Source organism: Ascaphus truei, chromosome 6, assembly GCF_040206685.1.
Source record: "Ascaphus truei isolate aAscTru1 chromosome 6, aAscTru1.hap1, whole genome shotgun sequence".
NCBI lineage: Eukaryota > Metazoa > Chordata > Amphibia > Anura > Ascaphidae > Ascaphus > Ascaphus truei.
Window position 1 is genome coordinate 65,194,866 of NC_134488.1, and position 15,091 is coordinate 65,209,956.

The following is a 15,091-nucleotide window of genomic DNA, read 5'->3' on the forward strand; positions in this document are numbered from 1 at the left end:
GTATTCTGTGTATTACCCAAAGAGGTAGGAAAAAGAAAGAATGTGTTCATAAGCAAACAGAAGTCTATGACACCATCACAAGGGTGAAGAAATTAAAATGGCAGTGACGAGACTATAAGCAGGAAGAAATTACCATTGTTGGATAAAAACAGCACTCGACTTGATTTCATGGGATAACATGCAATGTCTTATATATAATGTATACCCTGTTCACTTATGTAACTGTATTTGTAACCATGTACTATTTGTTATTTTAACTCTGTGCCCAGGACATACTTGAAAACGAGAGGTAACTCTCAATGTATTACTTCCTGGTAAAACATTTTATAAATAAATAAAATAAATAAAGACCAAAAGATTACTTATTGCATTGGACAGAGAGAATACATCTCAATTTTTGTTACATCAGAAATACAGAACTTTTTTTTTAAAATGGGCCCTTTATATAATGACACCTTATTTGTGAGCCAGACATGTAATGCATAGGTTTGCAAATGATAAATATACTATATATTGCTTTCATGTTATAGATATGTATTGCTCTGCATGTTACAGATAGATCGCCTGCATAATATAGGTATATGTTTCTGTGCAGTTTCAGATGTGTTTCTTGGCAATGCACTGCAGGGCCCTCGTGCATTTTAAACTTTGGGTCTATTCTGCTGCTTTTTAAAGACACTTCAGCAGTCCTATTAAAGGGGGACATGTAGCAAGATTTACTGTCTTCAGTGCGAGGTCGCAGCACCCAAGGATTACGAAGCATGTCCCTTGCGCAGTGGCATTTGGCTTGTTCATTCGCAGTGCCAAGGACAGTAAGTCTCTCTACATCTGTAACAGACTTGTTACTGAACAGCCTGGGGAGGAATTTATTTGCCAACAATTGGAGTTGTGTGTGAGTTGGCGGGATCTGATATCACAGTATCACATCAGGCTGATTACCTGGAGGAGTGGATCCCTGCAGAGCTGCCTTCTCCCCCTCTCCACAGTCCCTGACGGTAATTATGGCCCGCGAGCTGCCTGCTTCCTTATTTTCTTTGTGCTTCTTTCTGGGGTATAATTACAGCCTCTTGATATTTTAGGAGAAGCAAAAAGCTGCTTCAGTGTTGCATTTTATTCTCTGGTTTTGCCCTTGATATTTTTATTAGGCTTATGTAGAGATGACAGTAAGGCTAATGGTCTTCAGGCCTCTGCTGCAGTGAATCGGGAGATGGTCATTCCCCTTCACTGCAATAGTATACATCTATATTGTGCAAGGCAGCATATCTATATGTAAACATACATACACGCACATAAATATATATTTAATCATATTCTTCAAGCCTTAAGTTATCGATCCACTGTTGGATAAAGGCCTCCTAGATTATATGATATTTTGTACACATAAAACATTATACTAATCTTCTGTGTCCTGCATGGTTCTATCCTGTGCATGTTCAAAGCTTTCAGTCCGTAGATCTCTGCTGAAGCTGTTGGTTATGAGCACACAGTGATGCCTAGTAGCGAAGACAGGAGGCCTTGGGGCTGTCAATCTAATGATAGCTTTATACGCTTATGAATGACAAGAGAAGTAGTTAGCTCAGCATGAGGTGTAAATCTGCTGATAGGATAATCACATCACAATAAAACATGGTCCTCAGCCTCCCCAGGTAGCACACAGTGAAAAGACAAACCCTGCTTAACCAAAAAGACAAGCAGTAATACACTGACAGATAGAGCCTGTAGCACAAGGGTGTCCTGCCTAACAAAGTGACACAAGGCCAGGAACGACCTATGTCCCATCAAGGCTGCCCCTCCCATCAGGGACATCCATGGCATAGGGACAAGTATCACTTATAGCTTGTAGAGTCTCAATCCAAACGCAGTGTGACACAGTGACAGACAGAAAGGCCATGTGGCCCAGTAGGCTCTCCTCCCTTATGAAAAAAGTGACATATATGCAATAAAGAACTATGTATGTATATCAGACTGCAGGGTGACACAGACAAAAAATGGCTTATAACCCATCACCCAGAGCTCTATGACCTTTAATGCATCAAATCTATCTCTGACACTGCAGGGTGGCAGAGTGGCAAGCAAATTGATGCTTGGTGCTTATTGATTCTATCCATTAAGCTGCAGTGTGACAGCGGCAGCTGCAACTTGTGAGACACCAAGCTTGTCTGCCACATAGTGACAGAGAGGACCTATAGACCATCATATATCTACCCTCCAGTCCCTGAACGACAAGTATTAACCGCTGCATACCCGAATCTTGTAAGCTTGTACAGAAGTGTATCACAGGTAGGAGGGACGCATGTCCCATCTCCTGGGCCCCCTCTCCTCCCTGTCCCTCAGAAGCACAGTTTCACTCACCAGCCTGGTTCAGCTGCAAGGTGCTCTTACTCCACTGCGAGAGCCCCACAATAGCCACCATCTTTGCTCCCAGGCTGGACCTCCTCTTCTTGGTGGTGATGCCGGGCGCACTGGGAGCCCCTGCATTATTCTTTTCCAGGTTGTACATCTCCCCGCTGATGCTCGAACTCCTGATAACATTCCTGGCCGATGAACTGGCCTCGCCGTTTAACATTTTGGAGAGAAGGGTTCTATGCGGCTGGGGATCTACAGAGGGAGAAAAAGGTTATAGAAGGATTTGGTGAATGGCCTGTAAAAACCATCACTGCATAGGAAAGAAAAATGGCAGCCATTTTATAATCCCTCTCCCCCAAAAAGAACACAAAATTACTAGTAGGTGTCTTTATATTAGGCTATTTATCATATTGTATAATATCAAGTCTCCTATAATATTGGGGCAAAATACAGGCCTAAATTTATCAATGAAAAAAATCTAGTGCTACGGTTTCCATTTAGTAGACTTTGATAAATAAGCCCCAAGATGTGTTTTATAGTGATGGCGCATCATAGTATATACTTTTAATGATTATTCTGAGGTTACATATGTAACGGCCTGCCTTTTGAAGCTTTGTTTGATCATTAGCAGCCAAGGTTTACAGCTTCAGGGACTCGGGGAGAGGAAGGAATCGGAGACGCACAGGATCAGGTCAGTGAATCTTTGGCATAATGTATCTCACCAACGTGAATAAGATCTCCCTTGGGGGATGAGGGACGGAAAGACCCTTAATGAGGAACCAGTCGAGTGCTGAACAGGGACAGGAAGCAGGGCTGATTTTAAGGAGAGGGGTGTGGGGGGGGGGGGGGGATGGAGGGGTACATACCAGAGGAAACATTGTGGTTATTTTTTTATTTAAACATTGTTTTGTATGCAGTGAGAATGTGGCAGCCTCATGATAGATTTTCACTGTTCTTCATTGAAATATATATATTCATTTTATTTCACTGAAAAATGTATTATTAATTAGTAAAAATCCAAATTGTATCTATCCAGGCCTATATCTCTAACGTTTTTGTTTCAGTTAATCTGTGTCAGGGTGAAATGTATGAAACATATTATTATCTAAGTGTCATACACCGGACTCTGATCTCTGAGGCACAGAGGTTAATGCGCCCTCCAAGCACCCTATAACCTCTCCCCTAATTGTACCATATAACCGCTCCCTATAACTGTTCCCTATAACCCCTCAAATCACCGCTCCCTATAACCCCTCCAACTGTTCCCTATAACCCCTCCTATCACCGCTCCCTATAACCCTCCCCTAACTCTATCACCCCTGCCCTAACTCAGCGGTGTGCAAACAGGGGGGCACGAGAATTTCTAGGGTAGGCACGTGGGGTTACAGAGGCCCTGTGCTCTTCCCCAGTGCATTTAAATTAAATGCCGGGGGAGGTGTGAGGCCTCTGTAACTCACTTACCTGCTCTCTGCCTGGTCTTCGGCGACACCTCGCAATGGCAACGCAGCGTCAAATCACGCCGCGGGGTCATGTGATGTCACGACCCACAACATCATTTGTCGCCGAGTCATTGGAGAGAGGGGGGGGGGGGGTGCAAACGCTGCGGCTCCCGGGCAGGTGGGCGCAGCTCAAGAAGTTTGCGCACCCCTGAGTCAGAACCGAACAGTTGATTCACTTGGTTCATATACCTCTGCATTTCCAAACGTATGCCTGGTCCACACTTAACAGTTTTTTTTTTAATGTATATTAAACTTTAAATTACTCTTTTAATGTCATTTTAAATTCACCCCCCCCCCCCCCTAGTGTGTGAGCTTGATACGTAATTAGCCGAGATTCATAACTTTATCCTGTGAATGTGATAACTCTCCCCCTGCGCCATGTGTCACATCAACTCCAGTCACAGGTCACCTCTTCTGTGCTGCCACTGCTTTGTCACCTCATGTATATCTGTGCTGTGTGGGAGGCAGTGAACAATAAGGTGCTCCCACTGTGTTTGTCTATATTGTCAGTGTGTCCTGTGTGTGTGTGTGGCAACTCAGTTTTATTGCATTAAAGGCGCTTGAGAGCTATGTCTATGTGACATGCCCCATGTGCCAGTGTGACAGCTCTGTCTTCATGTTGTCATTTCTTGTGCCTGTCTTCGTGCTGTGTGCGAATATGACAACTGTGCATAAAAAAAGCTATATGAGTGATGTGTGTCCTGTGTATTTGTGTGCCAGGTCTGTGTGTGACAGCTTTGTGTATGTGATAGCTCTTCATGCCAGTGTCATAGCTCTGATAGGATTCCACTCCTATGATAGCTGCACCAAGATACAAACAATGTAAAATACAGGTTTGACAACAGCCTAATTATCTGTAATGTTAGCAAATAAATTGCAGGCAACAGGCGCTCATTTAAATATTTACTGCTCAGCATCTTTACCAGAAACAGAAGGAATATAGATCCTCTTTCTGCATCAAGTGTCCGCTATGCAGACAGATGCAAACTACCCTCCAAGGCCACAGTCAAGCAGGGTTCTTATAGGATTCCTACTCAATTGTTTTGGGATCCTGCAGTTTTGATCTTGTGTGGGTCCCTCTCTTTCTCAAACCAGTGTATTCTGGTTATCACGGTTTTTAATATAAACATAACTTTCATTTTATAAGTCACCGACCACACACCTTAATGTGTAGAAGCATAATAAGAATAAGAGAATACAGACATGCAAGGAAAGGGGTCCCCCAGTCTATCAGTGTCACACATACACAGGAAGAGGGGCTCCCTCAGTTAGTCAGTGTCCGATACACACAGGTGATGTCTCCGTACACTTCTTCTGGAAGCAGACTCTAGTAGCTGGCATCATAGTAAAGATATGCTAAACCTCTCTAACCAGAACTGATAATTGAGACATTCTGAGTCTTACAAGGCCGGAGTACAGCACAGGATGTGATCTGGGCAGCCTGGCACAGAATGTGACAGCCTACCAGTTCTTGTCCTCTCCTGGGCTGTATGCTGTGCCATGTGACACAGTCACTGCTGCAGTTTACATATCAGTATGCAGCGTGCACCACTCTCACGGTCCCTGAACCGCACGCAATGCCACCGAAGCTGCTACCTGCCTAGGTGTGAGTATGATGCAGTACTGGCTACTCCTGCACTTAAGTGAATGTGAATCTCCTGTCATTGCTAGTACATACTGACAACAACAAAAAACAATGTAAACCACCGACATGGAACTATAACAACCCTTGATAAGCAGGGAGGAGGGCAGAAGGTGTTATTAAGATTAACCCCTACACTGCAGGATTCGCCTGCGCTGCACTGCATTGCATGCTACAGGTATAGATATATTGCTTAGCAATGCAACACAGACCCCCTCCCAGACAAGGTTAATAAATGCAGAGTAACGTAATTGGTTCAATATCTGTGTTTACGGGAATTTTATCCTTGCAGTCGGGGATCTGGGAGATAAAGATTAACAACACAAAAATGGATGGGTTCCATGGAATATCAGAGAGAGTTGGGCGAGGAGTGATATGTTTCATTTCTGCAGCGTTGTGTGAGAATCAATGAGATTGATCAGCACTCTAGCAACACCTTAAACCAAATGTTAGAACAATGAAGACAGCACTGAGACCAATTACAGAGTGGCGATTCAGGGAGAGGGAGGAGGAGTGTGATCTATCAGACTCTTATTATTAGCTTCTTGCTATGGCTTTCAAACAGATTCAGCCAGTCCTGTTTGGTTCTGCTTATCCCTCAGTGCAATCCGAGATTTCCAGCCTTAGTTTCACCATTGTGGTAATGATTAAATCAACCAGGACTGGCTCACTCTGTCTCAGGGAACATTATGGTAAACTTATACAGAATAAACAGACAAGCCTCTCTGTCCAAGGGCTGGTCCTATGCTGATTAATTACTCCTTTCTTAAGCATTCTGGGAATTGTGGCGCTATTTTTGATATAGAGACATACATATACTGTATACACAAATATATATATATACACAAATATATCTATATATATATATATATATATATATATATATATATATATATATATATATATATATATATATATACATACATACATACACAGTATGTATATATATATGAAACTCCTTCCTCTTGTATCTTGGAGCCATGAGGACAGTCTAAGACAAAGAGCTTGCAATCGTATTTAGCCTGAGGTATGGGGAGTGAAAGGGGTCTGCCCAAGATTACATAATGCTGGGTACCAGTTTACAAAAATGCCTCTGCCACACTCTACTCTCTCTGGTTTATTTTAAATGGAAAAGTGGCCGCAGAGGAAGATGTGTGGCCCCTGCAGAATTTACACAAACACTGTAAAGGATTCCTCTCCAATAGGGTGTACATAAACAATTGAAGGAAACCCTTCTCTGCTAGAAGGGGTTGTAGTATATCTACCCTAAAAACCTAAGAGGGGGAAGGGGGGTAAATTAAAAATAGTGGATCAACAGAAACATAGCAGGAATAGCATAAATAAATTAGGACAGAGGATCTAAAGCAAGGACTTGTTCAACCTGTCCTGGGGGACCGTTACTCTTTAGAAACAACCCGGTTACTAAAACAATGTACTAAATACAAATAGATGGTTATATGAAATCTATAAAGAGAAATTTGACACAGACATTTACAATACAAAATTACACGGTTCACTGTGGTTACACACACACTATATATATGCACTATCGAACTAACACGGCTATTTCCGTGTGTATATATATATATATATATATATATATACACACACACACACACACACACACACACACACACACACACACACACACACACACACACACACACACACACATACACACACACACATTTCCTCGATATCAGAAGATGTATACATATAAAGGATATCAGATTTGTGTAATATTTATCATATATAAAACTACCAGTATGTATACACACACTTCCTGAAAAGATATACAGTACATTTCAAGGATATCATAAATATGTAAAATATATCATATACAGTATAAAACTGTCATTGTGTAAACACACACTGAATGTGTGTTAAAAATAAAAAAAAGCCAAGCAGAGATGGATGACAGATTTATAGATACACAGACAGAGACATGTATAGATTAAAAGATATATAGATAGAGATAATAAATATATAGCTAGAGATTATATATGTGTGTAAAATCATTTTGTATCTGTCTTCCTTACCTGCTGGTGAGCAGGGTCCTGGTACCAGGGAGGTGTGGAGAGGAACTGACTGAAGGAAAGGCAGGGAGCCCAACTTTGCTTCCCTGCTCCCCTCTCCCCAGAGAGCAGCAGCAGCAGCAGCAGCAGCAGAAGGGCTGTGAGCATGGGAGAGATGCAGCTGTTGCATGGAGCAGGGCCGGCCACTGGCAGTCAGCACCACAGCAGAGAAGCGGAGAGGGAGAGACAGAAGGGGGGAGAGACCGAGGCAGGAGACGCTCTTAATCTTAAAGGGTTTCTGAAGAGAGACAGAGGCAGTCCTTGCAAGATTGGTCGCTAACGCGTCTCCATGGCGACCGGGCTGACCCACTTCTGCACCTAGCCAAAAGCTGGGATTCTTAACCCGTTCGCTGCTGGACGGGGCCGGCACCGCATTGCTCAGCACCGTGCAGCGAAGGGGTTAAAGCCGCAGACTGGAGGGACTTTGGGGTTGGAGGAGGTGTCCAAGATAGATAGAGATACAGATAGATACTGTAGCTAGATGGATATAGATCGATGGATACAGATAGATGGATATAGATAGATGGATACAGATAGATAGATAGATAGATAGATAGATAGATAGATAGATAGATAGATAGATAGATAGATAGATAGATAGATAACCATTGAGTTTGAAGCGGGTGTCCAAGATAGAGATTATGCAGCATCAAAGGGGTTAAGGCTGCAAGCTGGAGGGACAATGGGGTTTGAGGGGATGTCAACATATTGTCCAGAGCTTCTCCTAACAGCTTATTATAATGTAACCCTTACAGAAGCTTGTACTAAAGTGTAAGTGATACTGAGATTTCGCCAATAACCGCTGAATCAACGGTCAGTGCTCAAAGGCAGAATAATGAGAGTGGCGAGCAGGCCGCCACCATGGGACGGCCAAACACAGACAATTACATCTTTTATTTTCCTGGAAAGCAAAATAAAAAGCTGTGAAGTGACTGGATAGTTGGATGTGCAGCAGCTTTACTAATGGCTATGCTTGTGGGGAGGGGCGTTATGTATTTGCACAGCGGTAAGCATTGTTAATAAGGGCAAATTATGGATGCACAAGCACATTAATAAGAAAAATAAAATTGCAAAAGATACTATGGTGCATTATCTTTTTACTTTTTGAGTTCAAGTAATACAAATATAGGTAATGCCCCTGGAAGGAAAAGTATTTAATATCACCACAAATGGTGCCACACTTCTGCCAAATGATGTCTTTCTCCTTAATTGATGTGAAGGAGCGGCTCAGTGAGCCAAGAAACTGACTCTGTCAACAATGATACTGAGTTTGAACCAGGGAAACCTGGTTCAATTCCTGGTGTCAGCTCCTTGTGACCTTTATTGCCTTCACCAAAAATATAGATTGTAAACGCATCTGGGCAGGGACGGTGTCTGGAAAAATCCTATCTACTGTACTAGTGCTGCATACCGCACACCATATTGTAAAGCGCTTTCCCACTTGGGAGAAAAGTGCTATATCGAATAAAGTTGTTGAAATTATTTTGTTTAATTGTTGATCTGTATGTTAGTAGCTGCTATTTTCGTTTGTTGTGCCCATTTATGATATAACACGAATTATTAAAACTTCTAAATAATATACTTACTGTGTTATTAATTAATATTATACTGGTGGATATTGGTTAAGAGGTGGTGCACTGGTATTAAACACATCATTTCAAAATGTTTCGTATATTGGTATCACCTTTCTTATTATTAAGATTGTCCTTGTTCTAAAAATACCTTTATTATATGGATCACTTTTTATTTTAGTCTTTACGTCAATTATTATCGACTCATTTATATCCCTTTTTGATGCTATTAAGTTAGACCATCGATGAATTCAAATTCCTTAAAACTTTTCCCTTCACAAATCCACATTTAATAAGTGTACATCTGATAGATTATTATTGACAGTGGTTGACAAATCACCAAAAAATCTACTCGCCACACAAAAAAATCTACTCGCCACCTAGTACCAAACGTGGGCTGTTTGGGCCAATATTTACTCGCCCGGTGGTTAAATCCACTCGCCCGGGGCGAGCAAATGTATAGGTTTGTCGAACACTGATTATTGATACCCTACACATTAGCGCAAGTCTAAATAACCACTTTCCCAAGCACGTTGACTTCTTTGTGTTGTGGTAGTAAACGGGTTAAACTATATCAAGTATTTGTAAGACAATTGCCCTACAAGAAAACGATCACTAACCCTACTTCAATTTCTTCCTGTAAAACCTTACCTCTTGTATATTACCCTAAAAGTGCTATGTTGTATTAAACACATTATGCTAATGCAGTTACACACATAGGAACTGAAAGTGAATGACATTGTATTCTTACTTATTTAGCGCCAACCATGTGCACAATTACAGTGCAGCATAAGGCCGCGTCCATAGTGGAATGCGCTAGCTTCCGCACTTCCTCCTCCTCCTGGCGTTGCACTTCAAATACAAACTTGTTTGTATTGCGAAGCGCCGCTCTCCCTGTAGCACATGTGCACGCGCTAGCACACACGCACTATGCACATATGTATTGGCGTCCTAGTGTTTGCGCGCCGTATCCTGCACTATGGAAAAAAGCCTAATACAAACAGAAAGAAGTGTATGATACATACCAGAAATACAAAAACAGTGACCCTGGCGTGGTCTTCAAAAAGAAATCCATTTTTTTTAGCAAAGATCGACGTTTTGGTCTGCTCGTGAACCTTTCTCAGAACGTCGATCTTTGCTAAATAAATTGGATTTCTTTTTGACGCCAGTGCCACTGTTTTTGTATTTGTGGATTTGTGGTAGTTGCTGTATACATGCAGGATTACTGCTGCCGAGCACTGCTGGCAATTATTCCAGGTACCGTGAGTGTATCACTTTCTTAACATGATACATACCAGTAAACATTGCCCTGAAGAGCTTGCACTCTAACTGCTGTGTTAGGAGACATACAGGGACAGAAGGAGTATATGGAAGCTTACATTTTTTAGGCCAAGGTCCAGTGGGTAAGTGGGTGTTAAGAAGTATGTAAGCACCATTGAGCCCACCTCAATTTACCCATTTGTAACTTGCTGTAAAGCTTAAGGGACTTACTCAATAAGCTGTGAAGAGCCCGATCACACGGCGATCAGCTGAAAACCTCTAATACAGTAGCTTGAATAGAATAGCCCCTAAGCCTCTAATGCATTGCTCTTCCTTCAGGGTCCCCTTGTTTATACCCCACTCATTCTTAAATACATTTCTGTTATTCACCCCTTCATCACCTCTGCCAGGAGGCAGTTCCATGCTTCCACTATCTTTTCAGTGCATGATTCCCATGTTCTCAGATTTCGTTTTATTGAAGATGCATTTCCCTTTTGAACTTTGTGGTGTTTCAACATTTCCGTCACCCCAATCCTAACATTTAACTTTTGGTGTGCAATTTTTCCCTCCTGCATTATGGGGTATTTAAATGTTTCAGCGATGTCTTCAATGTACCTCTGTGGGGAAAGTTAAGGTGCTGCTCTGGGATGAGAGAAGCAGCATCTTCACGTGTTTCAAGTAGGCAGCGAGCTTGGATGTCGGCACAAAATAAATACACACTCGTGCTGAGCTATTCTTATCACACTTGTTATTTGCTGTATAGGGCTAAGGATGGACCACAGATGTGGGTGACACAGAAGAAGCACTGACTCATGGCAGAGCCCTCTGAGATGCTCACATGGGTACCGGGTCATCCCTTGAAAGACACTGCCATGAAGTTGGTATCCTTTCACTGCTGAAGAGCTTTTTGAGAGAGATCATGCAAAATCTCTGGAGCTCCTCACCCTCCTATGTTAAGAAAGACTGCTTTAAGGTGGCTGTAATGTGTCTTCTGGTGCCAGAAGGAGTCTTATTGCAAAAGACTGCATAGTAAATATGGCTCTTCGTCCCTGAGTCCCATGTGTTGACACAGGAAATACTATTAGATAACTAATTCCATAACAAAAAGCTAATCAGGTGTTCACACATACAGAACTACAGTTAGGTCCGGAAATAATTGGACACGGACACAATTTTCAGAATTTTGGCTCTGTACGCCACCACAATGGATTTGAAATGAAACAACCGAGATGCAATAGAAGTGCAGACTTTCAGCTTTAATTCAAGGGGTTGAACAAAAATATTGTATGAAACGTTTAGGAATTGCAACCATTTTCATACACAGTACCCTTATTTCAGGAGCTCAAATGTAATTGGACAAATGAACACAATCATAAATAAAATGTTCATTTTTAATACTTTGTCGAGAATCCTTTGCAGGCAATGACTGCTTGAAGTCTGGAACGCATGGACATCACCAAACGCTGGGTTTCCTCCTTTGTGATGCTTTGCCAGGCCTTTACTGCAGCTGTCTTCAGTAGTTGTTTGTTCGTGGGTTTTTCTGACTTAAATTTTGTCTTCAGCAAGTGAAATGCATGCTCGATCGGGTTGAGATCAGGTGATTGACTCGGCCATTGCAGAATATTCCACTTCTTTGCCTTAAAAACTCCTGGGTTACTTTCGCAGTATGTTTTGGGTCATTGTCCATCTGTAAAGTGAAGCGCCGTCCAATCAAATTCGCTGAATTTGTCTGAATCTGAGCAGACAATATAACCCTATACACTTCAGAATTCATCCGCCTGCTTCTGTCTTCTGTCACATCATCAATAAACACTAGTGTCCCAGTGCCAATGGGACACAGTGCATGCCCATGCCATCACATTGCCTCCACCGTGTTTTACAGATGATGTGGTATGCTTCGGATCATGAGCCATTCCAAGCCTTCTCCATACTTTTTTCTTCCTATCATTCTGGTACAGGTTGATCTTAGTTTCATCTGACCAAAGAATGCTGTTCCAGAACTGGGCTGGCTTTTTTACATATTGTTGGCAAAGTCTAATCTCTTTGGCCTTTCTATTCTTGAGGTTTTTGAATGGTTTGCACCTTGTGGTGAACCCTCTGTATTTGTTCTCATGAAGTCTTCTCTTTATGGTAGACTTGGATAATGATATGCTTACCTCCAGGAGAGTGTTTTTCACTTGGCTGGATGTTGTGAAGGGGTTTTTCTTTACCATGGAAAGGATCCTACGATTATCCACCACTGTTGTCTTCCATGGACGTCCAGGCCTTTTTGTGTTGCAGAGCTCACCAGTGCATTCTTTTTTTTCAGAATGTACCAAACTGTTGATTTGGCCACTCCTAATGTTCCTGCATCTCTCTGATGGATTTTCTTTCTTTTTGCAGCCTAAGGATGCCCTGTTTCACTTGCATTGAGAGCTCATTTGACCGCATGTTGTGGGTTCACAGCAACAGCTTCCAAATGCAAATGCTACACCTGGAATCAACTCCAGACCTTTTACCTGCTTAATTGATGATGAAATAGCGAAGGAATAGCCCACACCTGTCCATGAAACAGCTTTTGAGTCAATTGTCCAATTACTTTTGGTCCCTTGAAAAACAGGGGGCTACATATTAAAGAGATGAAATTCCTAAACCCTTCCTCCAATTTGGATGTGAATACCCTCAAGTTAATGCTAATAGACTGCACTTTAAGCCCATGTTAATTATTTAACTGTAACTTGAATGTATTTTGGTACACAGCCGAAATAGCAAAACTTGTATCAGTGTCCAATTATTTCCGGACCTAACTGTATAACCCAACATTAACAGCATGACAATACCACACCCAATACACACACTCACATAAGCAACATTAGTGGCACACAGAAACATGGTGCACAGGACAAGGGGAGAGACCCTCACTCACCCAAAGGAAGTAACAAATTAATCTGAAGGTGGTGCTCAGTTGGGATAAATGTCAGTAGTAGCAAAAAGAGAAGAGATCCCAGTCCAATTAGCACTTGAATGCCTGAATAGAGTAGTGCAGAATGTATCATTGTATAGATATTAATACTCAATTTTAATAGTCATATATTTAAAATATATATTGACTAATAATTACGACGACCTGCCAGTAGTGAAGGTTAATAAGTGAGTTGTCATATAATCTCCTGATCGGGTACTATGTCATAAAGTGATCCCTGTTCCTGATTGTTTTTCGGGCTGAAAGTAGCGGTACTGATCACAAGGAGATAACACCTATATGTGGCTAATACTCATCATATTTTAATTATGCCTATGGTGTTCCCATACTATCGAACTAATGTGATTGAGTCCTTGAAGTCTGCAACTGTAAATCTATATTCAGTAATAGTATCAATGTTGCTTTTTACCTCAAAGTATACCATAGCCTGTGGTATTTGCATGCAACACTATGTCAATATCTTCTCAGCTTGAGTAAAAGATATTAGGTAAAAGATATTAGGTGTCAGCAAGTGGATAATTTGCACCGTAGTTATACTGGTTAAGCACATGTACACAGGAATGCCATCCTTAACAGGCAGCTAGATGCACATGATCCATTCAGGAGCAGCTTGACATGAGCAACCGGTAAGTCGCCACTTGCTGTAAGCTTGAGTAATATTGTTCCTGTTGTTAACAACACTCTCTAATACCTAAGCCTTCATTATATAAATGTTCAGTAGTAACACTCCTCTGGAATCGGGAAGTACAAGCTGCTAGTTAGTATGTTCTTATATCTAAAATAGTCAGTATATTGCCAAAATCAAGCCTTTATAAGGGATCTGTCCGAATACCTAAGATGGCTGCCGACAGGAAGTGACCTCTCACCCTCACTGAAGCTACCATGGCCATCTTGCTTCCTGGCAATTCCTGCTCCTCACTTCCTGACAGGAAGCCAGCCTCTCTCTGGGCCTTATTGCCAGCAGCTGCTTCTGGCCTTTAAATAGCAGGCAGTTGCTCCCTGTCAGTGCTTGCGCAAAGTACTTGTTACCTTGTCCTAGCTCTGCCTTGCCTTTGTTTTGCCTGCTGCCTGTCTTGACCTCGGAAGCGGACCTGACTACTCTTTGCCTGCCTCAACCCCGGAATCATACCTGACTACCCCTGAAACTCAGGCTTCTGATCCCAGGCCAAAGTCGTTGTATTACTCCCTACCTCTGCCCTGCGGGTCTGTGTCCAGTCTTGCAGTCAGCAACGTTACAGGCTTACAGAGTTTAAAGTGTTGCAAGGTTACACAATAAGTATATTTAACTCATACAGTCAAGGTTCATAGTAAACTGATCAGTTGGATGACAACCAGAAATCGTGAGCCTTGGATGATAGTACACCACTAGGAGATAGGCTCTGAGCTCATAAATGGTGACAAAGGAAATAATATTAAAACAAAATATTAAAACTGAAAACGCATATCAGCATCTGTCGGTTATCCCTAATGTGGTATCACGGACCACTACCTCAATATCGCTCTCTCTGACAACATCATCAGAGGTGTCTAACGTGACGACGTACGTTTCGCATGCAGATCACGCGTTCCCAAGGCAAAAGTCTATGGGAGTTCTCCTCACAACTGGCGGAAATATGGACCCAATGCTGGCTTGATGCCTCTGCACCGAGCCCTGCGCTGTTCCCCACAACAATGAAACTGATTGCCGGGGGAGAGCATGGGGCATCTGTAACTGTCTCTTACCTTGTCTGGCGGCA

The 15,091-nt window shown here is 42.1% G+C and overlaps 1 protein-coding gene across 3 annotated transcripts in view; it reads right to left on the bottom strand.

Moving 5' to 3' along the window:
• RIMS3 (regulating synaptic membrane exocytosis 3) overlaps positions 1-15,091 on the bottom strand; it is a 130,641-nt gene that overhangs the window by 55,849 nt on the left and 59,701 nt on the right. The window contains exons 1-2 of one of the 3 annotated variants that reach the window (XM_075604618.1): positions 7,527-7,845; positions 2,353-2,598 (exon numbers count right to left, since the gene is read on the bottom strand). In XM_075604618.1, the coding sequence (XP_075460733.1) occupies positions 2,353-2,598; positions 7,527-7,692 (412 nt within the window). In that variant the 5' untranslated portion in view covers positions 7,693-7,845. Of the gene's footprint in view, positions 1-2,352; positions 2,599-7,526; positions 7,846-15,091 lie in introns of those variants that run through there. The other 2 variants (XM_075604617.1, XM_075604619.1) reach the window with 2 other exon arrangements.